Source organism: Notamacropus eugenii, chromosome 4 (genome assembly GCF_028372415.1).
Source record: "Notamacropus eugenii isolate mMacEug1 chromosome 4, mMacEug1.pri_v2, whole genome shotgun sequence".
NCBI lineage: Eukaryota > Metazoa > Chordata > Mammalia > Diprotodontia > Macropodidae > Notamacropus > Notamacropus eugenii.
This window is the reverse complement of record NC_092875.1, coordinates 32,783,041-32,809,083: the sequence shown is the minus strand read 5'-3', so window position 1 is coordinate 32,809,083 and position 26,043 is coordinate 32,783,041. Positions and strand designations below refer to the sequence as shown.

The 26,043-nt window shown below is 45.8% G+C and overlaps 2 protein-coding genes across 4 annotated transcripts in view; one reads left to right on the top strand and one right to left on the bottom strand.

Moving 5' to 3' along the window:
- The window catches only part of PLBD2 (phospholipase B domain containing 2), a 33,292-nt gene extending 23,861 nt beyond the window's left edge, over window positions 1-9,431 (top strand). Inside the window, exons 9-12 of one of the 2 annotated variants that reach the window (XM_072600349.1) lie at window positions 274-345; window positions 1,537-1,689; window positions 3,943-4,105; window positions 9,322-9,431. In XM_072600349.1, the coding sequence (XP_072456450.1) occupies window positions 274-345; window positions 1,537-1,689; window positions 3,943-4,105; window positions 9,322-9,333 (400 nt within the window). In that variant the 3' untranslated portion in view covers window positions 9,334-9,431. Of the gene's footprint in view, window positions 1-273; window positions 346-1,536; window positions 1,690-3,942; window positions 4,106-4,357; window positions 5,700-9,321 lie in introns of those variants that run through there. The other variant, XM_072600348.1, reaches the window with a different exon arrangement.
- A 603-nt stretch (window positions 9,432-10,034) lies between these two features.
- On the bottom strand, window positions 10,035-24,284 carry SDS (serine dehydratase). Of its 2 annotated transcripts, XM_072600351.1 has the most exons (8): window positions 24,214-24,284; window positions 19,460-19,614; window positions 18,401-18,440; window positions 17,426-17,565; window positions 17,049-17,140; window positions 14,327-14,554; window positions 12,172-12,296; window positions 10,035-10,806 (listed from the first exon to the last, which is right to left on the bottom strand). In XM_072600351.1, exons 2-8 carry the CDS (start codon window positions 19,607-19,609, stop codon window positions 10,607-10,609), a joined length of 975 nt encoding a protein of 324 aa, XP_072456452.1. In that variant the 5' UTR covers window positions 19,610-19,614; window positions 24,214-24,284; the 3' UTR covers window positions 10,035-10,606. The 2 variants fall into 2 exon arrangements, with proteins under 2 accessions (XP_072456452.1, XP_072456451.1); XM_072600350.1 differs by lacking the exon at window positions 24,214-24,284 and having other exon boundaries at window positions 19,460-19,717.
- Window positions 24,285-26,043: the final 1,759 nt, after the last annotated feature.

The window sequence follows — 26,043 nt, the reverse complement described above, 5'->3', positions numbered from 1 at the left end:
CTTTGTTCTGTATGGTTCCCAGACCACAGGCCTAGGAGCCCAGAGTTGAAGGCTGTACCTGAGGCTAAGTGAGGCTTCATATTGGGGTACTTCTGATGCTGAGAGGTTTCCAAAAGCTGACTGGGCCGGGAGGTTGTGGGGCCTCAGGGAGGCTGGGAGATTGTGGGGCCTCGGGGAGGCTGGACGGTCACTTGTTGATATGGTGGATCACCAGATCTGGTCCCTGGGGTCTCACCTAACTCTGCAATTCTGTGATTCTTTCCTGTGTCCCAGGGGCCTGGTGGTGGTGGCTGACAAGACTCAAGAACTATATGAGAAGGGCTATTGGGCCAGCTACAACTTACCGTGAGCACTGACTGCTAGCTCTCCTGCCTTGTCCCCTTCCCTCCCTCTCAGAGGTTTGGGCCCTCTTGGAAGCAGGGTGGGGAGCGTGACAGACACAGCCGAAAGGCACCATCTGCCACTTGTGTTTTGTCTTTGCATTCCGTGCCACTGCTCCCCCTCCCCCATAGCCAGCACAGAACCTCATTACTGAAGAAGTGCTTGAAAAATGTTCGGGGGTCAGTTTGGAGCTAGAAGGAACTTAGAGGCCATTTTACAGATGAGAACACTGAGGCCTAGACTTGCCTAGCGTCCTATAACTAGAAAGTGTCTGAGGCAGGATTTAAACTTGGGTCCTCCTGACCCCAAGTCCACTGTCCTAGCCAATATAGCAGAGTTACCAAAATAGTTGACGCTGGGGACTGCACGTGGCCGCCACCATGTGTGAGTGTGGCCCAAACCAGATGAAAATATAACTGGGACATATTTAATAAAATAACATACCGTAAAGCATAAATAATGCTATATTTTAAAATGAAGTCAACATGCAGTTTGTTGAGTTGAATTCACGACCCCCTTAGCATTCATTCATTCACCAGTGCTTAAGTGCCCACTCTTAGAGGGCATAATGCCTACCTCATGGGGTAAAGAGTCTCTGAAGGCACCGATAGCCGTCACTAGCTTTATTGAACTACCTGGCTTTCTCTTCATAACAACCCTGGGAGTCAGTGCTGCTATCATAATCTTCATGTCATAGTTGAGGAAGTCGAGCCAGATGTTGGTTATAAGTGACTTGCCCAAGGTTGACCAGCTAGTTATGTATCTGAGGCAGGATTTGTACTCAGATCTTCCTGAATTCCAAGTCCTTTGAACCATCTAGCCTCATTAAGATAGTGACAGTTCTTGCCAGACTAAGTGTATCATGTGACCTGGTGTGGGGTAGTGGGATGGAAGCTGGAACCAGAAAACCAGGGTTTGAATTTCAGCCCTGCTGTGGATTCTCTGTCCTTTTCTCTCTCTGGGCCTCGGTTTCCTCATCTGTAAAATAACAGGGTTTGCTCAGTCCTCTCTGAGGTGCCTTCCAGCCTTCAATCTATTATTGTAGTGAAACAGAAAAAAATGATGCTTGTGAATGGTGGTGTGGAAGGGCAGGGGAGATGGGAGGAGGGGATGGTGTGGCGATGACACTTTGTCTTGCACTTTTCCCCTCCCTAGGTATTTTGAGTCGGTGTTCAATGCGAGTGGGATGCCTGACCTGGTGAAGCAGTTTGGGGACTGGTTCTCATACAAGAACAGCCCCCGAGCCCGGATCTTTGGACGGAACCAGTCGCTGGTGCATGACATGGACTCCATGATCCGGCTGATGAGGTCAGGATCCCAGACTTTGTTCTTACTGTTTTTGAGACAGTGTGGTGTGCACTGGAAAGAACCCAGGATTTACAGTCAGGTGACTGAACTTTGAAATCTTTAGAATAGCCTTCTTGGGAGTTCCCTCACCTCCTAGGATGACCTCTTCAGAAGAACTTTAGTTCATGGCATGCAAGCCATCCTTGGAAATCTGCTCACCCACAATGCAGGGTGCCCATCAGACTGTGTCTACTCTTCTCCCCACTCTTCTATCATAAACTCTTGAATGGAGTATTCACAAGGGAGAACTCCCCAGGGTTCTCATTACTTTCAGTCTAGCAGCCAATTTCTTCTAATTGGTGAGAATCAGATCTAGAATTGAATTTCTCCTTGTTGACTCCTCTGTCTTTGGAAGCACGAAACCATCCTTAAGGCAAACCATGAAATGATTCTCTGGTTTGCCGTTGAGATTGAGCATCAGCGGATATCTGGATAATTGAAGCCCTTTAGCACTATCATGGTTTTGTTCCAGGCTTGTGATGTTTCCCATGCTCTTCCATTTCCTCTTTCTGTCTAGGTAGTCTATAATATACTCTCCAAAATCACTTTTCTTTCTTTTTTATTGACTTTTACCCAAATTCTCTCCATCATGTTCTTGATTTCCTTATGTGCATATGCCTTCTCAGAATTTAATGCAACCTCACTCTCCTTATCTTCTTATTTTCCCTATTTCTTTTGATTGTGTGTGTTTGTCCTTCGTTGCCAAAGAAGACCATGCCATCAGAGAAATGATGACATGACTTGCACTTGACTTTGTTTTGAGTGAGGGAGGGCTGTGCAGGTCACCAGCCTCCCTTCTCCTCTAGAGCCATCTGAAGCCAGTGATCAGATATTCATCAGTATGACTGGAGATGACCCAGGATGAGGCAATTGGGGTTAAGTGACTTGCCCAAGGTCACATAGCTAGTAAGTGTCAAGTGTCTGAGGTGAGACTTGAATTCAGGTCCTCCTGACTCCTGCACTGGTGCTCTATCCACTGCACCACCTAGCTGCCCCACAATTTCTTTTGATTAGAGTATACCCCAATATAATATCCTCAACAAGTATCAGCCAGTCAATGGGCTTATTCTCTCAACTCCCAGGGATCCATCTGAGGTCAAATTTGTCATCTTGTTGGTGCCTAGAAGAATGCCTTGCATAAAGTATGAGGCTTGTTCTATGAAATTTTCACTTGTATTTTAGTATATTTGTATGTTGACTTTTGAGTCTGTAGATTTTTTGTTTGCTCATTTCTTAGATCTTGTTGCCTTCAGCTTTGTGCATGTCTCTTCTCCCAGCCTTCTTCCTCCTTCCTTGTAGCTGCTCTCTATAATATCAAATTTGGTAGATACAAATAGGTAGTTTATTCTTCTCCTTCATTTTTGCTTTTGATTAGATTTATAAGACTTCAGGCAGATTCATTTTCATGAACTCTTGTTAGGATTCCATCCTTGGTCATATGCTGTGGCACACACACACACACAGACACACACACACACAGACACACACACACACACACAGACACACACACACACAGACACAGACACAGACACACACAGACACACACACACACACACACACACCCTCTCTTTGGGATATTTTTCCAGTACTGGGCTGAGTCTAAAAGTATGAACAGGTAGTGACTTTTCTCTCATAATTCCATATTGCTTTTCAGCATGGCTGCACCCACTTCACAGGTCCGCCAGCCTTGTATTAATGTGCCTGATTGCCAGCATTGACTAGTTCCATCTTTTATCATCTTTGCCAATTTGCTGACTGATGGTGGTGTTTTCATTTGCGTTTTTGCTGTTAGTAATGATTTGGGATATTTTTTCACATAGTTGTTGATACTTTGTATTTCTTCTTTTGAAAACGGTTCATATCCTTTGACCACTTATCTGTTGGAGAATGACTCTTAGGCAAATGTATATTTAACCAGCTGTAACTTCCTGAATCTGTCTCTCTCTTCTGAAGCCTTGTGTTCCTAAGGCGGTGATGACTCATCTCACTGTGCCCCCACATTCTTAGGTTTCTTTCCCAAATGCTTTGTAGTCTGTAGCTGTGCTTTGTAGATTCCAGTGTCCTTTCAGTTTGATAGATTTGGGGAGGTCCTCTTATGGGTTCTGGATACTGGTCCTGGGAAAGCTGATTGGCCTCCCCACTCTGGCCTTTGTCTTCTTAGGGCTAAGCTTCCCTTCCTCTTGCCCATATTCTAACAACACTCCCCTCTTTCAGGTTCAACAACTTCCCCCATGATCCCCTGTCCCGGTGTGAGGACTGCAACCCTATGCAGAATGGGGAGAATGCCATCTCAGCCCGCTCAGACCTCAACCCAGCTAATGGGACATACCCGTTTTCTGCTCTATCTCAGAGATCCCATGGAGGCATCGATATGAAGGTTTGTGTGTGGCCCTTGGGTAGTACTGGGGAGAGTATCCTCTGTCCCAGAGAGGGAACCTGGTGTGGGGGCATGGTTGTGCTCAGTTTTCAGCTTCCAAATCCTAGCAATTTGCATGGAAGTAGTTAGATTCGATGGTGGCATGTGGGTGTAATAAGTTGAGGGCCAACGCAGGGGCTGGGGTAGAGTGCTAGAACCTGGGATGAGAAGGGATCAGGTTTACCCACTGGCCTCCCCCAACCCTTTTTTCAGGTAACTTCTTATGAGTTGTCCAAAGACTTGCGCCTGATTGCAGTCAGTGGCCCCACATGGGACCAGTTACCCCCCTTCCAGTGGAGCTCCTCACCCTTTGACAAGCTGTTACACATGGGCCATCCAGACCTCTGGAAGTTCTTCCCCATCAAGGTCTCGTGGGAGTGAAGCCCCTCTCCCCATCACCCCAGCACCCTTGACCCCAGTGCCCTTAGGAAGTTGGCTCTTCCTCTCTTCATCTCCCCTGGCTGCCTGTTTGTCCATCTGACCCTGGAACCCCAAGGAATATGCCTGCCAGGCCCGGAGGGCTGAGCTCCCTCCACTCTCTGCTGCTTCATTGGCTCTTGAGCCACCTGCCTTGTCCAAAGAGGCCCCGAAGGCCTTAGGGGACCACTGGTTTCCCAGCCCCATTCCTTCCATTCCCTCCTGAGTCCCAGGCTCCAGCCTCTAAGCTTCCTGCTCCCAAGCCAAGGTGGCTTTCTTGGAGAAGGAAGAGAGGGGAAGGGGCTTCTGAACTGAAACCCTTAAGGATCTGCTGGACTCTGAGGAGCCTGCTTCCTGTCTCCCCAGACCTGTCTCATTGAGGAAGCAGGCTCCCAGCTTCCTCTGCTCCTTTCTGGGCACCTCCCACTTACAGCTGTGTTTACTGAGACTGAACTCCCTCCCCACAGACATGGTGGTGGAGGAGTTAGGCATGACCCCCTGCTTCTTTCCCCCCATGTCCATGGTATCAGCCTCCTTCACTGGACTACCCTTCGGGAACAAATTTGGAAAAAGCCAATGACCAACAAACTACATCCGACCTTTCCTTGAAACCTCGGACTTGCAGATTTGGGGGCTTTGGATTTCCCCTGGGCTCCCTGTACCTTTCCCCTGCTTCCCGATGGTAGCTGCCTAGGCTTGTGGATTCTTCCTCTAGTGCCTGACCTTGCCATAAGTGGGGACTGTAGAGGGGAGCCAGCCCTCTTGGGTCTGGGGTGGGGCTCCTGTTCCGGTGGTCCTTTGCTGACATCTGCCTTATCCTGCCCCCAGCCCTGCCCCCGCCTCACCCTAGCTAACTCTCCCACCTTTCATTGGCCAGACCTACTGTGGGGGGTAGGGGAGGGATTGGCCATACTTACTGTCCTGGAGGCCTTGGAGAGAAGGCTGGGGCAGGGAAGCAGCTGCCTCCATGAGAGACCGATGTCTTCTTCCTCCTGAGCCCCCGCTGCTGCAGCCTCTCCCCTCCTGATGGCCACCCTCAGAGTGCATGAGGGGTTTGTGGGGATTGAGCCTTGGGCTCTCTAGTGGCCATGCTACAAATGGATGCAATGTTATTAAAAGAGAGAGACTATGGCCTCCAGCCCCGCTCTGCTTTTTGGAGGGGGTTGGGATGTTGTTGGCTAGGAATGGGCTGGGGCTTACAGAGAATCAGGACTTCAGACATGAAAAGGACCTCACTGTCCAAGCCTGTCCACCTAAGTCCAACCCCGACCTGAGCTGAAATGCCCTCTCTAGCCAGAGGTCTTTGGGTGGGTCACAGCTTCCCTGGGCCTCCCCATAAAGTGGTCCACCTGACAGGGAGCTCCACTTCCGTGATGCCAGGCAAGTCACTTGATTCTCTGGGTCTTAGTTTCCTGATCTGAGAAATGAGAAGTTGGCCTAGGTGGCTTCTTCAGGTCCCTCCCTGCTCTCTGTGAGCTCCGACATGGAAGGACAGTGAGCAGTGGGTGATGAGACCCGAGAGGGCTGGTCTGGGGAGGCAGAGAGGGGCATCTGCCCGCTCCAGTCTTAAAACCAGAGCACAGGGGCAGATTCCTCTTTGTCCATTATCCCTAATGCCGAGAACAGCAAATGAATGAAGTATTTATTGGATGCTTGTTGTATACCGAGCACTGTGGATACAAGTTGTAACAAACCTTGGTGTAGTTTTTTAAGATTTGCAAAGCACTTTGCATGTCCTTGTTCGATTCTCAGAGAAACCCTGCGAGGTGGGGTTCGTTATTCTCATTTTACAGATGAGGAAGCTGAGACAGAAATTAAGTGACTTGCCCACAATCATATAGCTCCTAAGTGTTTGGATCAGGGTTTGAACTCAAGTCTTCATGATTCCAAGGCCACTGTTCCCTACAGTAGACATCTAACTGCCTAAAACAGAAAGTGAGAGAAGACAATTTCTTTTCTCAAGCGAGAGCCCTAAAGAGGTTTCACCTTCAGGGTAGATGGAAAGGCCCAGTGGTTATTGGAATTCAGCAGGTGGAGGATTGCAAGACGTAGGCATTCTTAGGGTGCATTTGCAAATAAGATGTATCTAATGCTTGGAGGGAGGGGGTTCTGGAAGCCACGGTAGACTAGATGGTTAGGTCTACTGATCATCTATTTTACTCAAAGGATTGTACTTGGTGACTCCTTGTTGAAGGGGTATGAGTAGCCAGAGCTGTGATGTGGTGATGGTGAGGGTAGTGGTGGTGATGGGGTGTGTGTATGTGTGTGTGTGTGTGTGTGTGTGTGTCTGTGTTTGTGTGTGTCTGTGTGTGTGTGTGTCTGTGTCTGTGTCTCTGTGTCTGTGTGTCTGTGTGTGTTGGGGGTTTGACTGGAGGGGCCTAGCCCATGACTTTTGGGAAGAAGAGAGTGAACCAAAGGGTCAGGGTTCCCTCTCAAGGGAGTGAAGATTATGAGGGGTCAGCATCCATCCAGTCATTCAGTAAGCATCATGTACCTACTGTATGCTACCTGCTGGGGCATACAAAGAAAGGTATAAGACAGTTACCCTTGGAGTTTGAAGTCTGATGGGGGAGATAACATGCAAATTTTATGTGCAAACTATGGACAGGATACATTGGAGACAAATGACAAAAAGGGAAGGTATTAATAATGTGAAGGGGGATCAGGAAAGACCTACAGAAGGTGAGATTTCAGCTGGTATTTCAGGGAAGCCAAGAGGCAGAGATGAGGAGGGAGACTTCCAGCAGGGAGAGGGTGGGGTAAGGGCATCTATCCCTCCTGGACTCTTGCAGCCTCTGACTCACAGGCACACTCCAGTATATGTTTCATTGACTGATACAACTTAGAATAAGAAGGGATTTCAAGTGGCCCATTGGATACAGTATTGATCCCAGAGGCTGGAGGACCTGAATTCAGATCCTGCTGAATATATTTGCAGCCTGGAGGTCCTTTAACCCCATGTCTGCCCTAGTTTCCTCATCTGTAAAATGGGGATAAAGCATTTACTTCTCAAGGTTGTTATAAGGATCACATGAGATAGGGTTTGTAAAAAGCTTTGGAAACCTTAAAGCGCTATGTAAAGGATGGCTACTATTTATTGTCACAATTATTCCCTATGATCCCCATGTTTTATGGTCAGTGACTTCCTAGGTTCACATAGCTCATTTCTGTTTCAGAGCCAGGATTCCAACTCAGGTCTAATAATCAGTGCAGAAATGTTTACAGCACATTCTCTAGGTCTTTTAGTTGTGACCACTCTCTCCTCTCTTCTCCTTCCTTTTCTCTTTCCTCCCTTTTCTCTTTCCTCCCTTTTCTCTCTCCTCTCTTCCCCTGTTTTCTCCCCCCCTTTTCACCTCTTTTCTCCTCCTCTTTCTACTGTTTACTGAAGAAATCCTTGGGTCTTCCTCATTCTCAAGCCTAACTGTAAGCTTTCTTTCATTCTCTTATAATCTCTGTACACTAGCCTCCCCTGCCTGCTCTTCTCCCAGGCTGACAGCACACTGCACTATCCAATGCTTCGACTTGGGCATTTGCTCTGGAGGGATCCCAGCACCAAGGTGTTAGAGCTGGAAAGGCCTGAGAGGTCACCCAGTATAATCCTCTCATTTTAAAGAGGAGAAAAGTTACTCAGAGGGAATGGGATTAGGACGTGCGAAGTGAGAGGTGGATCTTGACCTTCAAACGCTGCCTGTCTAAGGCAACTGATTTCTTAACAAACATATATTGAGCACCTACTATATGCCAGACATTGTACTAGTCTCTGGATAGGAAGACAATATTTACTGTGGAGGAGATTATTTTCTAATGGAGAAGACAACATGAATCTATAATATGCATACTCAATAAATCTTGGAAAGGAACTAGTAAGCTGGGGGAGCAGGAAGGGTTTCATGTAGAAGGCAGTGCTTGAACTGAGTCTTGAAAGGAGTGAGGAATTCTGTGAATTGGAGGTGGGGAGATAGTGCATTCCAGGATGCGTTGCAAAGGCATAGAGGTGGGAAATGGAGTTCTGTCTGTGAGGAACAGCAAGAAAACTGGAAAAGTAACTTGGAAACATTTTTGTGAAGGACTTTCAAAGCCAGATGAGTTTATAGTTGATTTTAGAGCTAATAGGGAGTCACCAGAGTGGATAGAGTAGGGGAGTGACATGGTCAGACTTGTGAGTTAGGAAAATCACTTTGGCAGCTTGAGTGAAGGATGAGTTGGAGTAGGGAGAGACTTGAGGTTCGGAGACCAAGAATACAGCAAGAGGAGATGAGACTATGGAATTCGAGAAGGGGATGGATGCTGGTAAAAGTGCCAAGATTTGGTAGCTGAATGGAGGCTGATGAGGGAGAGTGAGCAGTTGAGAATAATGCCCTAACAGCCCTCTCTTGTTGGTGTTGGTGGTGCTTTCAAGAGACAGTGAAAAGAACTGGATTTGGAGTGAGCCTGGGTTCAAATTTTGATCTTACCTCTTACTGTAAATGTAGCAGGCAGCTAGGTGGCACAGTGGATAGAGCATTTGGCCTGGAGTAAGGAAGACATTAGTTCAAATCCCACCTCACACCTAGCTGGCTATGGGACCCTGGACTTCTGCCTGCCTCAGTTTTCTCAACAGTAAAAGAAGATAATATAATAGCAACCCACTCCCCTGGGTTGTTGTGAGGTTCAAATGAGATAATATTTGTAAAAAGCACTTAGCTCATTGTCTGGCACATAGTAGGCGCTTAATAAATGGTTTCCCTCCTTTCATTACAGTTTCCATTTTTTTTTTTTAGCATCATTACTGATACTGCTTCACACATGGTTTTTGAGGAAAGTGCTTTGTAAAGCTTAAGTACATTGAAGAAATGGGTGTTGTTAATCTGCAATAAAAAGTAATCCTGAAGTTGGGGCTCTTGTTTTTTATCCTTGTTTCTCCAAAGCTTTGCACAGAGTAGGGGGATAGGGATTGGATCTGGGATTTCATTGATTCAGGGAGTTGTCTGGGAGAAATTCCAGTGGGCAGTGCAGGATCATACAGGCAGCCTGTGTTGGAATCAGGATTTGATCCAGGTCGTCCTGGCTGGAGGCTAAGCCTCTATCCACCATGATTCATAAAACGAATCTCAAGCCCCACTGGGAGTTTCCCATAATCCTTAGCTTTAAGATGTTGTATCTTCTGGCACCCCTGCACTTCCCCGCTGTAGCACCACAGCACTCCCTGCTGGCCAACATCTTTCCCTTCAGGAAGTAGGAACTCAATCAGTAGTGGTCCCTGCTAGCTGGGGTCGGGGGAAGGGAGGATTTGACTCCAGAATTTTCTTCTCCATTTCAGGGATTTTAGCAAAACCTATTCCCCATGTTTCCTTAGTCTTGAATGACTTCTCCATGAGACATAGCTAGAGTGAGGGGTGCTTTCCTGAGCCGGGAAGCCATCCCTCCTGGGGCCGTTTAAGATTCCTGACAGAAAGAGAAATGAAAAGACGCTAAAGAAATAACAGAAGTCACCTTTCATAAATAGATGTATAATTTTTTTTTCAGTAAAACAGTTTGGACATTAGAAAAATGAGTAGAGGCTGGTATTAACTCTGCAGCCCTGGAGAAAGGAACCAGTAGTGGTGGGTTATGGAGAAGAAACCCAAGTACTTCTCATTCCCCTGTCCAGTTCTCTTTTGACCTACAGGCCTTTCTTTTTCTAATCTGAGAGAGAGATGGGACACCGTATGAAAGTCCCATGATCCATCTCCACGGCTCCCTCCCACTTGTCTCAGCTCTCATCCCTAGGGTTCCCAGGTTTCTGTGGGACTGGTGGAAGAGGTGGATTACAGTAGGGCTAAGTAGGAGTCCAAGAACAGGGTGAAGGGTTCCTCTTTTTCTCCTGTAAAGCCAGGGGTTCACAAGTGGCTAGCCTTGGCTCTCCTACCAGAAAGAGGTCTGACTGTTCCAATCCCTTGGATATGTACCTCTAACAACAACAGTACAGCTGCAATAATGATAATAAAATAAGGAGCTGGATAAAACTCCAGCCCCAAGGGGGGGGGGTGCTTGGTAGGGTGCCAGAGGAGGTTGGTAGGAGCGGGCTTAGCTAGTCTTCATTCGCAGCTGCTCTTTAAGCCCTTGCAACTGAGCCAAGCTGATGTTGCTCCCACCACACACGATGACCACCACATTGGACAACTTGGCCGGGACTTTCCCTTCTCCCTGGAGCTTTTGTACTACACCACTGTAGATGGCTGCCAAAGCCGCCCCACACGCCGGCTCCACCAGGATCTTCTCATCATCTGCAGGAACCAGAAGAAGGCAAAGGTTAGGGTCTGAGACCAGAGGCACGGAGCCTTGGGGAGCCAGCTGGCTCTTGAGGAAGTCCTCGAATAGGGCTGCACAGTGACACCAATTTCTCTGTCAATCAACAAGATTCTTCTGCACTTACTAAGAGATACGAAGCAAAGAAAAAATAGAAGCTATCTTTGTCTTCGAGGGGATTTATTTTAAGGGAGGAGACTATATGTAAATAAAAATGTGTGAGCTACAGAAGAGAAGAAAGGTACAGAATAAAGAGCTGAAGCTGGCTGTCCCATTGTCCTAAGACTAGCCCTAGACAGTTCTTGATGACGATGACGACAACGACGATGATGATGATGGTGATGATGACGATCACAACAGTGACATCTATGGAGCACTTTAAATTTTGCAAAGCACTTTATCGACCAGGCTAGTCATGTCTTCATTCCTCTCCAGGTTCTACACCTGACTCTCCAGGTTTTCCCCAACTGAGCCCCTCACCCTTTTATCAGCCCCCCTTTTTTAGAGTGGTCTTCTGTCATTAGAAGGGACTGTCTTTCTTTCCACTTGTTTTCCCAGTGCCTGGCACATAGTGCCTACTTAGTAAATGTCTACTGACTTGTTGACTCACAGGATTGAATTACAAATGGTTTGGTCAGACCCTGCAAGGTTGGGAGGGGGACAGTTTGGGGAGGGGGACTAGCTCATGATTGTTCTTCCACAGAAAGTGGACCTACCTTCCTCTCTGACTTCCTTGAAGCCCCATGGAGATCCCATCTTCTACAGGAAGCTTTCCTCACTTAATTCCAGTGCCTTCCCTTTGTTAATGATTTCCTACTTATCCCATACAGAGCTTGTCCGTATTTGTTTGCTCCTTGTCTCCCCCATTAGATTATAAACTCCTTGAGGGCAGGGTCTGTTTTTTTTTTTTCCTTCTTTTTGTATCACTAGTACTTAACGCAGTGTCTGGCACATAGTAGGTACTTAATAAATATTTATTGACTAGGCAGTGGTGTGCTAAAGTTAGCTCTCGAGCCGATTGTTAAATTTCTGTGTAATCTTTTTCTCCGTGGAAATCAGCAGACATAACGAATTATAGTTTGATTTTGTTGTGTTGACTGTTGTTTCGATTTCAAAAGTGATGGAAAAATGTTAATAATGTAGATGAAACTTAAAAGTTTGTTGCATATATATATATACACACACACAGACACACACACAGACACACAGACAGCTAGTCTGGAGTTGTTAAACATTTACAAGCATGCCCCTGCCTAGAGGGAGGACCTCTGTGCTCCTCCAGTCCCACTCTCCCCAATGTCCTGCTTTCATCTCAGGGGCTTAGGACTGAGTCTAGTACCTACCCACAAACTTCTCAATAGCTTCGACTGCCTCTTGGTCTGTGATCACTTCAGAGAAGATGGGGTATTCCTGGGCCAGCTTCAAGGCCTGAGCCGCAACAGTGTTCACCCCGAGGGCTTTAGCCATACTAAGAGAGATGGAGAAAAAAGGCACTGGAATCAGACAGACTCCCATCTACATTTCGAAGGAGTGTTTCCAATATAAGCACCAGGGGCATAGTTCCTGGTGAGGCAAAGAGGCCTTGCTTTACATGGTAAGTGTGCTTGTGAAAAAGGTGAGTGGTCTGAACTTTTGTAAATAATAATAATAATTTTATAAGTAATTGATAATTATGAAGAATTAATTCTTAAGAAGTGGTGGCATGTAGATGAGAGAGAGTGGGGTAGACCTAGGTTCAAGCCTCTCCTCTGGCTGTGTGCAAATCGCTTACCCTGTTAACCAGCTTCTCAGAGGGAGTTCCCTAATACCAACGAAATCACAGGTCTCAGCCAAAAATACTCCCACTAACTGACACCATCCAGTGCTTTAAGTACATCATCTTAGGGATTCACAAAAAGCATCTTTACTTTGCTGACAAGAAACTGAGATGCAGGGATTTACTTATCTGTAGCCCTGGTGAAAGTAAGTGCCAGGGGCAAGATTTGCAAGTCCCTTAGTGTATCCACTAAGCCACAACTCTATTCTAAGGGCCCTAGGCAGGGGTGAGGAATCTGCTACCTCAAAGTGACATGTAGCCCTCTTAAGTCCTCAAGTATGGCCCTTTACTTGATCATTCTTGCCTCGTTCAGAATTCCAAGGCTTTGGAGGTAGAGGCGTAGGGCAGGCTAATGTTCAAAGGTCCTTTAGTGTTTAGGGATCAAGTAACCAGGATCAAGGATCACAAGACATGGGCATTTTAGAGGGAAGGGGAAACTGAGTGATTAATCCATACTTTGTTGGGGTCGGAGATAGTAGATGGGTCCAGGACCTATGATTTCACTGGGATAGGCAATCTTTTCTGCATGTTAGGGCCTTGGAGAGTCATCTAGATGCCACTGAGAGGTTTACGTCACTTGTGAAGTATCAATTAATAAATTGTTGTTGTGTTTGTCCTTTGTTGCTGAAGAAGAACATGCGATCAAAGACATGATGACATGACTTGCACTTGACTTTGTTTTGAGTGAGGGAGGGCTGTGCAAGGTCACCAGCCTCACTTTCTCCTCCTGAGCCATCTGGATCCAGTGGCCAGATATTCATCAGGATGACTGGAGATGATATTAAGTGCTGGATGTGCCAAGCATTGTGCTGAGGGCTAGGGATAGGAAAGGAAGCAAAAGAGAGTCCTTGCTCTCAGGGGGCTTCCAGTCTAATAGGGAGAGCCTACAAGCAAACAAATGTGTACGAAGCAAGTTATCTATGGAATAAATAGAAAATGATTAACAGAGGGAAGGCCCTGAAATGAAGAGGGATTGGGGAAGGCTTCAAGTAGAAGGTGGGATTTCCAGGTAAGTCAGTAGTTAAGAGTGGAGGAGGGAGGACATCCAGGCACTGGGGTTGTATCAGCCTTCCTTCACTTGAACTCAAGTGTATTCTTTCTATCCCTGAGGCTGGCTTCTACCCACTGTGCCACATGGCCTCTTCAAGATGGAGAGAGAACTCTGCATTTAAAGTCAGAATAATTCAGGTTCTAATCCTGGCTCTGACACTTGCTTGGGTAAGTTCTTTAATTTTCCTCTGCCTCTGTTTCCAAATTCATAAAAGGATGGGGTTCACCTGGATCGATAAGATACCTCCAGCCCTGAGGGTTGTGATTGAGAGGTTTCCTAGATGGCAGTAGTGGTTATACCCAGTGGTGAGAACAGGGGAGCTACTTGCTCCTTTTCTAGGATAGGAAGGAGTTTGAGCCTCTGGATGCTTGGCCCAGGGTCTATGTGTCACCAGTCAGCATCCATTGACTCTAGCTAGATGCTACCTAAAGTCAGGAAGACCAGAATTCAAATGCAACCTCAGATACCTACCGGCTGTGTGATGCTGTGTGCCTCAGTTTACTCAATTGTAAAATGGGGATCACAATAACACCTGCCTTGAAAAGTTTTTTTGTAAGGATCAAAGGAGATAATAATAGTAAAGTGCTTAGCATTTAATAAATTCTCATTTCCTTCTTCCTCTCTCCCTTACCTGGTAATCTTGGGAAGTGTGACCAGCTTGCCAGCTTTGATGGCTGCATTGAAACTGTGGGCCCCGTAGGTCTCCATTGCCACAATAGGCACATCCTTCCAGCCCACCTCCAGCAGGCCCTGCACCACGCCACACAGGAGGCCACCACCGCCCACTGACAGGGCAATGGCGCCCGGCTTCACAGGAAGGTTCTCTTTCAATTCCTTCACAAGGGTGGTATGGCCTTCCCTGGAAGTGGGGAATCAGAAAATGCTATTATCTCAGAGCTGGAAATTCAGTCTATACAAGAGATATGACTTAACATCAACCTTCACTTGAATACCTGCCAGAATGGACAACTTACTACCTTTCAAGGTAGCCCAAGTCCTCTTTTGGACACCCTCCATTTTCAGGATGTTTTTCATTTTTGGACATGACCACTGTGGGAATTTGCTTTTCTTTGCTATGAATATCTGTTACAAAGGTTTTGTTTTTTTCCTTCTTCATTGGGGGAGGAAAAATAAATGTTTGCAAATTTAAAAATATATAAAAATTATTAATTGAAAATGCCTAGTCTCCTCCCCAAAATTTATTTATTTATAGCATTCTTCAAAAATTCATTATTGATTTGTTTCAATGCTCATTTTTAAAATCTATTATTTATTTTTAGCATTACCTTTCAAAAAAATTTGAATTCCAAGCTCTCTTCCTCCTCCAGACCCTCCCTCTACCCACTGAGAAGGCAGCCAACAGGATATTAATTACTCATGTGAGATCATGCAAAACATACTTCCATAAAATGTATATAACTTAATTAAAAAAAAACCAAACCTTCAGTGATCCTAAAGTAGTTCTTTATTACATAAAACCACATGAGATTCATCTCCTGATTCCAAGTATTTCCCTTAGCTGTGCTCCATGCCTAGCATGCTCTCCCTTCTTATCTCCTCCTCCTGATTTCCTTCAAGTCCCAGTTAAAATCCTACCTTCTACCTTTCTTTGTCTTCCTTAACCTTAGCACCTTCTGTCTAAGACTTATCTCAATTTATTATGTTTCTATCTTGTCTGAACATGGTTGTTTGCATGGTTTTTGTTTTTTGCTGTTAAGATTATGAGCTTCCTGAGAGGAGGAATTATTTTTTTTTCCCTTCATTTGTATCCCCAGAGCTTAGCTGAGTGCCTGGTACATAGTAGGTGTTTGATAAATGCTTGTTGACCGACTTTTGGTGTGGTAGGAAAAAGTCTTGATTAGAGTCAGAGGACCTGAGTTCAAGTCTTGCTACCTGTATGACCTCGGATGAATCACTTAACTTCCCAGAGCTGAAAATTCCACATGGTGTTTCTTCTAACTCTCATGATCTTAGGATCTTATGATACATCTGACCATCTATGGAAAGTCAAATTAATAATAACAATGTACATTTATGATGTACTTGAAGGTCTGTAAAATACTTTACAAGCTTGATTTTATCTGATACTTATCATTGTGATACAGGCACTGTTATCACCCCCATTTTATAGATTAAAAGAAATAACAACTGAGGCAACTATGTCTGAAAATGTATGTCTCCTCCTTCACCTTGAGTCCACATCACCTAGAGACAGCTGGATGATGCAGTGCCTAAAGACCTGAGTTCCAATCTGGCCTTAGACACTGACTAGCTGTGTGACCATGGTCAAGTCTCTGAAACTTTTCTGTCTGCCTCAATTTCCTCATTTGTAGAATGGGTATAAGAGTAACACCCTCCTCCCAAGCTTATTGTAAGGAAAAAAATAAAGTTTGTAAAGCATTTGATAAAGGTTAACTCATCCCCTGTGTCAGGAGGTAGGGGAAATGACTTTTCCTGGATCATACAGCTGCTAAGTATTTAATACAGGATTTGAACTCAGGCTCAGTGCTTTATCCATTATGCTAGGTTGCCTCCTTTAGACTTCTTCCATTTCCCTTTCTGATCTCTCCAAACCTGGCCCCCATCTGTCTCTTCTCCAGAGCCTAGACTCAGTAATCTCTCAGAACTGTTCTAGATCTGAGATCCCATGTTCCTACTGGACTGTTTTATGATCAGTGCTAAGGGTTGTGTGAGGTACAAGAAGGAAGGTGTTACTGAATAGGGCAATCAGGGAAATCTTCCTGGAGGGGGACGGGTAGAAATTTAACAAGGAGAGGAGGGTGAAAGAGGAGTGTTGTGGGTATGGGCATGGTCAGGTGGGGTTGGGGGGAAGGGGAAAGGTGGTCAGATCTGTGCTTTAGGAAGATGACCCTGTGGAGGATGGACTGGGGTGGGGAGAGACTTGAGGCAGAGCCCTTAGCCCAACTCCTCATCCTCATGGGCTATTGCAATAGTCCAGGTGTGAGGTGATAAGGATGTGGACCAGAGGGGTGGTTGTGTCTGAGGAAAGAATGGGCCATATTGGAGAGATTTAATGAAGGAAGATTTGCCAGGCCTTGCCTCCATATTGGATATGGGGTGGGTGGGTGAGAGATATGAGAAGTCCAGGATGACTTCTAGATTACTAGCCTGAGGGAGAATGGTGTCATAGGGAAAGGTTTAGGGGGAAAGATAGTGAGTTCTCCTTTGTATATGTTGAGTTTCAGATGTCTGTTGGACATCCATTTTGAGATGTCTGAAAGGCAGTAGGATCTCTGAGATTGGAGATTAGCAGAGAGGCTGGGGCAGGACAGGTAGATTTGTGATTCATCAGCCTAGATATGGTCCTTGAGCCCAACCAGGACAGTACGTACCAGATGAGGGGGTCATCATAGGGAGGCACATAGATCCAGCCCGGGTTGTTCTTAGCAAGAGCTTTCGCCAACTTGAATGCCTCATCGAGAGTCTGGGAATCAAAGGGACACAGGTGAAAGAAGGCTCTTTTCCTTGAGATCCCACTAGCAGGACATTTTATATAGGTTCCCATTTGGCTTCCTGATCTCCCATTCTCCTCCCTCTCCAGTCCTCCACACCGCTGTCACATGGCTATGAGTTCATTACTCCCATGCTCAAGAAATTCTAATGGCTCCCTAGTACCTCTAGAATGAAATACAAATGAACAACCTCGCTCCAACCCACCCTTTATACATCACATCATCAACATATATGTGTCCACCTCTCAGGCACTCACCTCACCTACGACCTTGACCATGGCACCCTCAGCCTTGAGCTTCTGGATGGTGAGGGGAGGTGTAGTGTTGGGCACAACGATGGTGGCAGGGATGCCCAGTTTCCTAGCAGCATAGGCTGTGGCCATGCCAGCATTGCCCGCTACAGGAGAGGGTGGAGTTTTTAGAGGAAGATAGGTTTGCATCATTTCAGACAGATCCCAGAATGGTGCATGGTTATTCTAGGAACCCAACCTCACTTGCCTTTCTCTCCTCTAACTCGAGACTCCTGGAAAGACTTGATGAGAAATTAGGACTTAATTAATGTCATGCCCAAGGTGCTATTGAAGCAGAAAGAGATGGAGCCTAGTCAGGCTCCAGATTTCCTGAGTACCAGCACTTCTATCAGCCCATGGCTCATCAGTCTTTCCCTCATCCTACGAGTAGAAAGACTCTGAACTTGGGAGTCAGAATCCTTGGGTTGTAATTTGCTATTTACTGGCCTGGGAGCTATACCCTGGTATGTGATACTTATTAAGTAAGACATATGTTAGTAAGTCATCCACTGAATGGGAGAATAGTTGACAAAGAGCTGACTTTGGAGGCAGGGAGACCTGAGTTCAGGTTTGACGCATCCTGCCAGTGAGACTGTAAATTGTCCAGCAGATCGACTTTCTTTACCAATGAAATCATAGGTTCAGTCTCTCTTCCTGCCCTTAGGGTCAAATTAGGTAATCAATCAACATTTATTATGTGCCTACTGTGTGCCAGTGCTGTGCTAAGTGCTGGGGATACAAATAGAGACAGTAGACAGAAGACAGTAACTTTTCTGGGCCTCAGTCTCCCCATTTGTAAGAGGAGGTGGTTGGACTAGATGAGAACCCTCTGTACCCCAGCGGGTATTCTCTTCCTCTCTTCTCCTGCCCATGAAATGCTGATATGTGGGGGCCTCTTCCATGGGTAGGAAACCAGGAGCCTTGTCCTACTAGCAAACTCACCTGAGGAGCAGACAAAATGCTCACAGCCCCTCTCAGCCCACTGTGGAGAAAAAGAGGGAGATGGGTCAGGGTAGGGGAAGGCACTAGGGAGCAGTGGAAAGAGCTAGATTTAGAGTCAGAGCAAGGCTCTGACATCCCCTGTTCTGAGACCCCTCCCAGCCCTGACATCCCATGTTCCCATGCCTTCTCCTCCACCTCCAAAGTCGCAGGGTTCTTGTGATTCCCCTTTTGGTACTTCCCTCTCTCAGCTGTGCAGTGAATTCATCTCACGCTGTTTATTGTCCAGGGCTCTCCATGTAACTAGAAAGTGCCCTGAGCTCTAAATTCCAGCCCCCTTTTACTCCCTATCTCCCTACCAAACTCCTCTTCCTTTTTTCCTACTAATATTCACAGAGAAGGGTTTATGCTGAACTCATCTGCATTAAACATGAAAAATTACATATATGTGGTTCTTAATATCCTCACCACAATCCTATTGGATAGGTATTATTATTATTCCCATCTTACAGATGAGAAAATTAAAGCTAATCGGTTTTGTGACCCTTGCACAGAGTCATTAGTGTCTGAGACAGGATTTGAACTCACCTCTTCCTGATTTCAGGTCCAACACACTATCCGCTATACCACCCAACTGCCTTCCCAGGGGAGAGCTATGCTTTTTAGCAGAGGAACTGGGAGATAGGAAGGTCTTAACTTAAAGGAATGATGTTGTAATGATGGATCTTGGGGTACTGAATAGTCAGTGGGAGAACAGTTTTGGAGTAGGGCTTTTCCTGGCACTCCTCCCCCCCAAGATTGTGTCAGGTTGCCCCCTAGGACTTTCATGCAAAAGATTGACCTTGGTGCTCCTCTGTCCCAGGATACTTGGGGCATCTCCAAGCACATAGCCACACTGATGGGTTATTCCTTTTTCACCCTTTGTGGACCTCCTTCACCCTCCTCTGATGACCTCAGCGGCCCAGACACTTCCTGACCTTCATCTCCCTCCAAAGGGCCAGGGCAGTGCCTGCTGCTGTCATCCCTGACACCTCCCCATCTTCGTGCCCCTTCCCTTCTCACCGTCTTGCACAGATGTCCAATGCCCCGGATCTTAAAGGACCCTGAAGGCTGAGCGCTGTCTATCTTGAGGTAAACAGTTGTGCCTGCCACCTTGGACAGGGACATGCTGTCCCTGATGGGGGTCTTTACATGGAGAGGCTCCTGAGGCATGATCACTGCAGGGGGGCAGAGAAAGGTGAAGAGTGAGGCAAAAGAAACCTTTCTGACTTGGAAAAACCACCAGAATCTCAGATTAGAGACCATCTTGTCCACCTCCCTGATTGTATAGAAGAGGAAACTGAGACTTTCAGAGGTCCAGTGATTCTTTCAAAATCACAGAACTGGACAGTAGCAGAGCTAGGTTTTGAACTCCTATTGCCTGTGTAAAGCAAGGAGACTCTTCCCCAGGTCACACATAGAACAACTCTCATTACAGAATCAGAGACTCAGAATAAGATGGGACCTTGACTGAGAAATGGCTGAACAAGTTATGGTATATAACTATGATGGAATTCTATTGTGCTGTAAGAAATGATGAAGGGATGGCTTCAGGAAAACCTGGGAAGGCTTGTTGGAACTGATAGAAAGTGAAGTGAGCAGAACCAGGAGAACAATGTATACAGTCACAGCAATGTTGTAAAGTAAATCAGCTGAAAGATGTAAGAACTCTGGTCAACTCAATGATGAACCAACATTCCAATGAACTCTTGATGAAATATGCGACCTGACTGCAAGTGGTGGATGGACATAGGGTATAGATTGAGAAAGGTATTTTTGGTCATGATTAATATGGGAATTTGTTTTTCTTCCTTATCCCTATTTACTGCCCTCCATGGGCATGGGTGGGAGGAAGATGAGTTAGATTTCTGGTAATTAAAAAAAATAAAATTTAATTTAAAAAAAGATAGGATGGGGCTTTAGTGATCATCTTGTTTAGTCCAATCCATACTTGGAGGAAAATCCTCTCTATAGTTTCTCCCCAACAAATAACCATTCAACGTCTGCTTGGAGACCTCCAGGAAGGGGATCCCATCTCCTCCCAAGGTAGCCCACTCCACTTTAGGTCAGTTCTATTATAAGAGAGTTGACTGATTGCCTAGGTTTAAGAAAGGGATGGAGACAATGTTAATACTGCTGATTTCATCTGAAAGTGGATTATTTATTATTTATAATTATTAATAATTAGGAAGAGAGTGCTGCTATGAAATATTTACCAGCACACTCCTTCTTTTGAGGGACCTGGGGTAGGAGGAATGTCCCTCTCTAGGACTCAGTTTCCTCATCTAGAAAATGGAAAGGATGATTGCCTGGAAGGATGCTGGCTTGTAATGTGGTGGGGATAAAGGAGACAATGAAAGTAGCACTAGTTTTGGAGACAGAGACACAGAGAAGGATATGAAAGTCCCCAATTTTCTTGTAAATCTGTTCTGTGAAGCAGGTATAGTTAAAAACTCAGGAGAATCCCTATTCTGCTGCTGAAGGTTATGGGTTACCCCCAAGATGATGTGGGTGCCAATTCTGGCCCTGTGGCTTGCTACCTCTGTGGCCTTGGGAAGGTTGCTTACCCTTTCTGGGTTTCAGTTTTCTCATCTATAGAGTAGTAAACTAGATAACACACATAGTCCATTTCAGAGCTAAATCTATGAGTCTAGATCTCTTTCTCTCTCCCTCCTCATATCCATGATCCATCAGGAAAAATATTAGATTTTGAGTTAGAAAACCTGTGTTCAAATCCTGCTTCTGATACTTAAGGGAAGTAATTTTATGTTTCTGAGTGTCTGTTTCCTCCTCTGGCTTTAAACTTAAAATCTTATGACTTCCAGGCATGGGGCCCTTCCTAGGCAGACAGCTTTGACCTGGAGCTAATCACTTAATTTCTGTCTGCCTCAGTTTCCTCTTCTGTAAAATGGACCTAATAACAGCATCTAGTTCAAAGAGTTGTTGTGAGGATTAAATGAGATAGTAGTTATTTAAGAGTTTAGCACACACTAGATACTTGATAAATACTTAATAAATACTTCTTTCCTTGGATCTTAGTTGGCCTAGAGTTAAAGAGGGTGTTGGTGTTAATACCAATGATCAGCCTCTGTATTTGGTGGAAGGTGAAAGGTAGAAGATGTTGTGTATCCCCGCTGCCTGCTCCTCCCTCCATCAAATGAGGTTGTCCTTCTTTTGGATGCTAGGTTCAGGGAGAAGAGAAGGAGGATCTAGGATTTTAGAATGTTTTAAATCTGTAGTGTCTGTCAATGGATGGGGAGAGCCGGCCTGACCTTCTGGAATTTCCCTAGGAGAACTAATAACTTATTTCTCCACTCCATTCTATCATTCCTGACCCTGCCAGGCTAGGCTGAGGGGAATTGTCCATGCTTGCCTGACAGGGGTAGAGGGAATCCATGTATTTCCTTGGAAGTGGCATGGATCTGGAAGGAGATAGCGGGAAGCCTATGGTGGGCATACCCTATCCAGTTTTGTGGTACCCCCTCTGCCCTGCTGCTGGTCTGTGACTTGCAGGGCCCCAGGGCCCCTGGGCTAGAGAAACAGTTTCATCCTAGTCTGATTTCTGTTATACTATGGAGGTTTTCCTGTTGCCCCAAAGAAATACAAGCAATCATCACCATCACCACCATCTGTGCAAATAAATCTCAGGCTGACCTTTTGTCAGATCAGCTTAAACTGATGTATTATGGTCCAGCTTTCAAATTCTATGAGGGGAGAGAGAGGAAGGGGATGGTGAATCCATCACTCCCCATCAGAGGCAGTTGTTGGTGCCATAGTGCACAGGGGACTGGATCTGGAGTCAGGTGGACCTGAGTTCAACTCTAGCTTCAGACATGTACTAGCTGTGTGACCTTGTGCAAGTCACTTGACCCCTGCCTCAGTTTCCCCATCTGTAAAACTGAATAATAACAGCACCTACATTCCAGGGTTATTGTGAAGATCAAATGAGATAATATTTGTTAAAGTGCTCAGCATAGTGGGGACTATAGTAATGCTTATGCCCTCCCTTCCCTAACCTCCATCCATTTCAATTACACTGGCTGAGGAAAGAGTGTTAGAAATGACTGGGAAGGGTCAGGATTATAGATTTAGGACTGGAAGGGTCCTTAAGAGTCCAACTTCTTTTTAAAGATAAGGAAACTGAGGCACTTAGGATTTATCCTGCTCAATTAAATCCTAAAAGAGAAGTTAAGTGAATTGCCTGGGGGGTCACACAACTAATTGAGTGTCTGAGGTAGGATTTGAACCTGGGAATTTCTGACTCCAAAACCACTGCTTTAGCCACCACATCTTACTATTTCTACAAGAGAAACTGACTTCTGTCAGAATGAATTTGGATGGGGAAAAAAATTACACCTTTATTTTCATTCACCTCTAATTGAAATTTAACATTTTCTTTCATCATAAATGTGGGTGGTAAACCTGATTCAGAGAAGAGGTCTTTAGGGGACCCAAACTGCAAAAGGGATATGTGACAACAAAAAGATGAGTCTCTATCGGAGGACTGTCCTTTGGAGATATAGTTACTGATCTGCATTGACAGACAGAATTTCTTCATTAGGGATTTTCTATTCAGTTACATACTAAGTTCAGACAATCATAAGACTAAGTCTAGAGAAGATGAGTTGACATTCCAATGCTACTCAATTACAAAAAACAATGATTTTATCCAGTTGCATATGAATCCACATAACATTAAGTATAAAAGACCAAATAGCAGGAGAGTGACTTATCCTTGCACTGTTTCTGTCTAAACTCTATACAAAAAAAAGGAGAAAAAAGTAAGAATAAAAATAATGGAACTTGAGCCAAGAGATAGTTTGACATAGTGAATAATGGCCCAGCCTTGGAGGGAGGAAGACTCTGGGATCAAGACCTTCCTTTGACTGTGTGACCCTGGGCAAGTCACTCATCCTCTCTGGTCTGGAGGCATCTCTGGGAAGATTAGAAATGACAAATGAGTCACACTGGTAGAAGGAGGGGGTTCCTACATTGGGATCATGAGTCCAGACTCCTAAAATAAAAATACTTGCAATAACGTTCTCCAAGGGATATGTTAGGGAAAGTGTTTTATAAATCTTAGAGTGCTGAAGAAATTGTTGTTTCCTGTGGGGAGCAGGGCTTGGGGTGCTGAGATGTATGGTGGTGTTTCTTTGGAGACTTGCATCCCATGCCCAAGTACTCCATTCATGAGACTTGGAGCTTCTGAGTTTGCAGGTAAAAGTCTGGAGGGGAAGAGGCTCTAGCACTGGGGGCTTGGGCTACTGGGGCTAACCTTCTCGCTGGTCTGGGGTCTGGATTGGTGGAGGTCATAGAATTGGCATTGTAGAATTTCAGACCTCAGAAGCCCTCCAGGACAACCTGTAGTTGAGATAGAATCCTCTGTGCAGCAATCTGACTCTTGTCTGCACAGTATTGGCTAAAAAATCTTCGGGGCAGCCTGGGCATTGCCCACAGTGTCAGGCTCTTGGGATCTCATTTCTCAAAAGGGCCATCTTGCTGCCCCTTGGAGGTGGATGGTGTTGAATAATTCAAAAGGACCAGGGTGAAGTAGGGACAAAAGAAGAGCAAGCTGTCTTCTTTCCTTCCATCCCCAAACACCCTCTCTTTAAGTGGTGCTACCAATTTGCTTCTTTTTGGTTTGTTTCTAGCACCCCATCCCCCAAACTGAGGACTCTCTTGGCCAACTGCTTGGCCAGTCCTTTCCCCATGACTTTGGTCAGCAGAAGAGGGAAGAAGAAGAGAGAGGGACAGGGGAGAAATCAGAACTCACTCACCAGGAAGAAGTTGGCCAAGGGTGTGGAGGGAGTATCCAGAGCCCTCTTGCAAGGACCAGGGGTGAGCACTTACTGTCAATTCCCAAATCCTCTCTCAATTTTATATAGTCTGGCTGGTCCCAGGGGAGCCAATGGAAGTTTAGAGAGGGCCCCGCCTCCCCTCCTCCCCTGATGCCAGCTCCCTCCCCTCTCTTCCCCTCAGAAGACCTGTGGAGAGCAGACAGTTATCCCAAGGGGTGCCCACAGAGGGTGGGAGGTAAGAGAGGACACGGGAACAGGCAGGGAACTTAGCACTATGCCAAGTTCTGGGACTAAAAACAGGAAAGTCAGACAGCCACCTCTCAAGGAGCATTATATATAACATATATAGCATTCATTATAATGGGAAAAGACCATACATATAAAAAGTTGTAAGTCAGATGAAAAGATCCTGTAGCCCTTAGAGTGCAGGGACAAAGCAGATCTTTACCTACCTTCCTTAGTGTCATTTCCACTAATACAACCATATTCATTTCTGATACTGAACCATTTGATTGGTTTCTGAGGTCCTTTCCTCCTTTCAGTATCTTCCAGCCAGAGGGACTCTCATGAGGTCATCTGGTCTACCGCATACAGTGAGGTCGGGCTTAACCTAAAGTGAATTCTAATCCATAGTCCCCAGCTTTGTTTGTTCCTGTCTCTGGGTCATAGGATCTTGGCTCTGGAAGGAACCTCAGAAACTACCTACATCTTCTGTCATTTTACAGATGAGGAAATCGAGGCCCACAGAGGTTGTGACTTCTACAAAGTCACAGAGGTAGTTACTCTCAGAGGTGGGATTTGAACCCAAGGGCTTGTCTCCCTGTGCAGTAATTTGCCTTCTTCTTAGCTCTTCCTTTTTCTTTCTCAGTGTCTCTGGGCCTGTTTGCCTCTCCATTTTTCTGCCCCTCTGTCTTTCATCTCTCTCTCTCTCTCTCTCTCTCTCTCTCTCTCTCTCTCTCTCTCTCTCTCTCTCTCTCTCTCTCTCTCTCTCTCTCTCTCACACACACACACACACACACACACACACACACACAGCAGGGTTTGACCCATCAGACAAAGCCTCCTTGAGTCAGATAGCTGTGGTAGGGGCTCCAGCCAGGATGCAGAGCTGAAAGCAGGGACCGGAATGATGATGAGGTGGATGAGGCAGCTGAGACGAAAACAAATCCCTAAAGTCTTCTCTTTCCCAGGGACAGTGTGTCCCATGTCTCAGCAATCTGTAAGACCCAACAAGAAAAAACGGAGCACTTCCCCGTGGGATTTCTTTACATCCCGTCCTCCCCTCCAGTAAACTTTCTTCAAGAAAGGGAAGTATACAGAAATCACAACTGGCCAGCTCTAATCATCTGTTTAGTGGCTGAGGCAATGGAGAAGTGTGTGTATGTGTGTGTGTCTTGGTTGGGGGAGGTTTTCCTTGTCAGTGGTATTGAACAAGTTTCCTTTCCTGTACATACAGTTCACCTCCCTTCCTACACTCTTACCTCCTATAGCCTTCACAGATTACTTCAAGGAAGAGACCCTATAGGGGTAGGGAGTAAGAAGAGGGACTAGGAATTATGGGAGCTTTATGGAAGGGGACTTTCTCTGAGCCTCAGTTTACTCCTGTCAAGAGGGCTACCATCAAAGCCAAAGGAAGGTGTAAAACCTCTTGGTCACCCTGAATGCAGCACCTCCCCCACCTCCTCCTGCCAACCGGCCCAGCCCATGTGGCAGAGACCTCCAGGTCACCTATCTGTCTGCCCTGCTTATGTCACTCATTCCCCTGGCCTTCCTATCTTCCTATTTCGATCTGTGTGTTCTTGGCTCTGG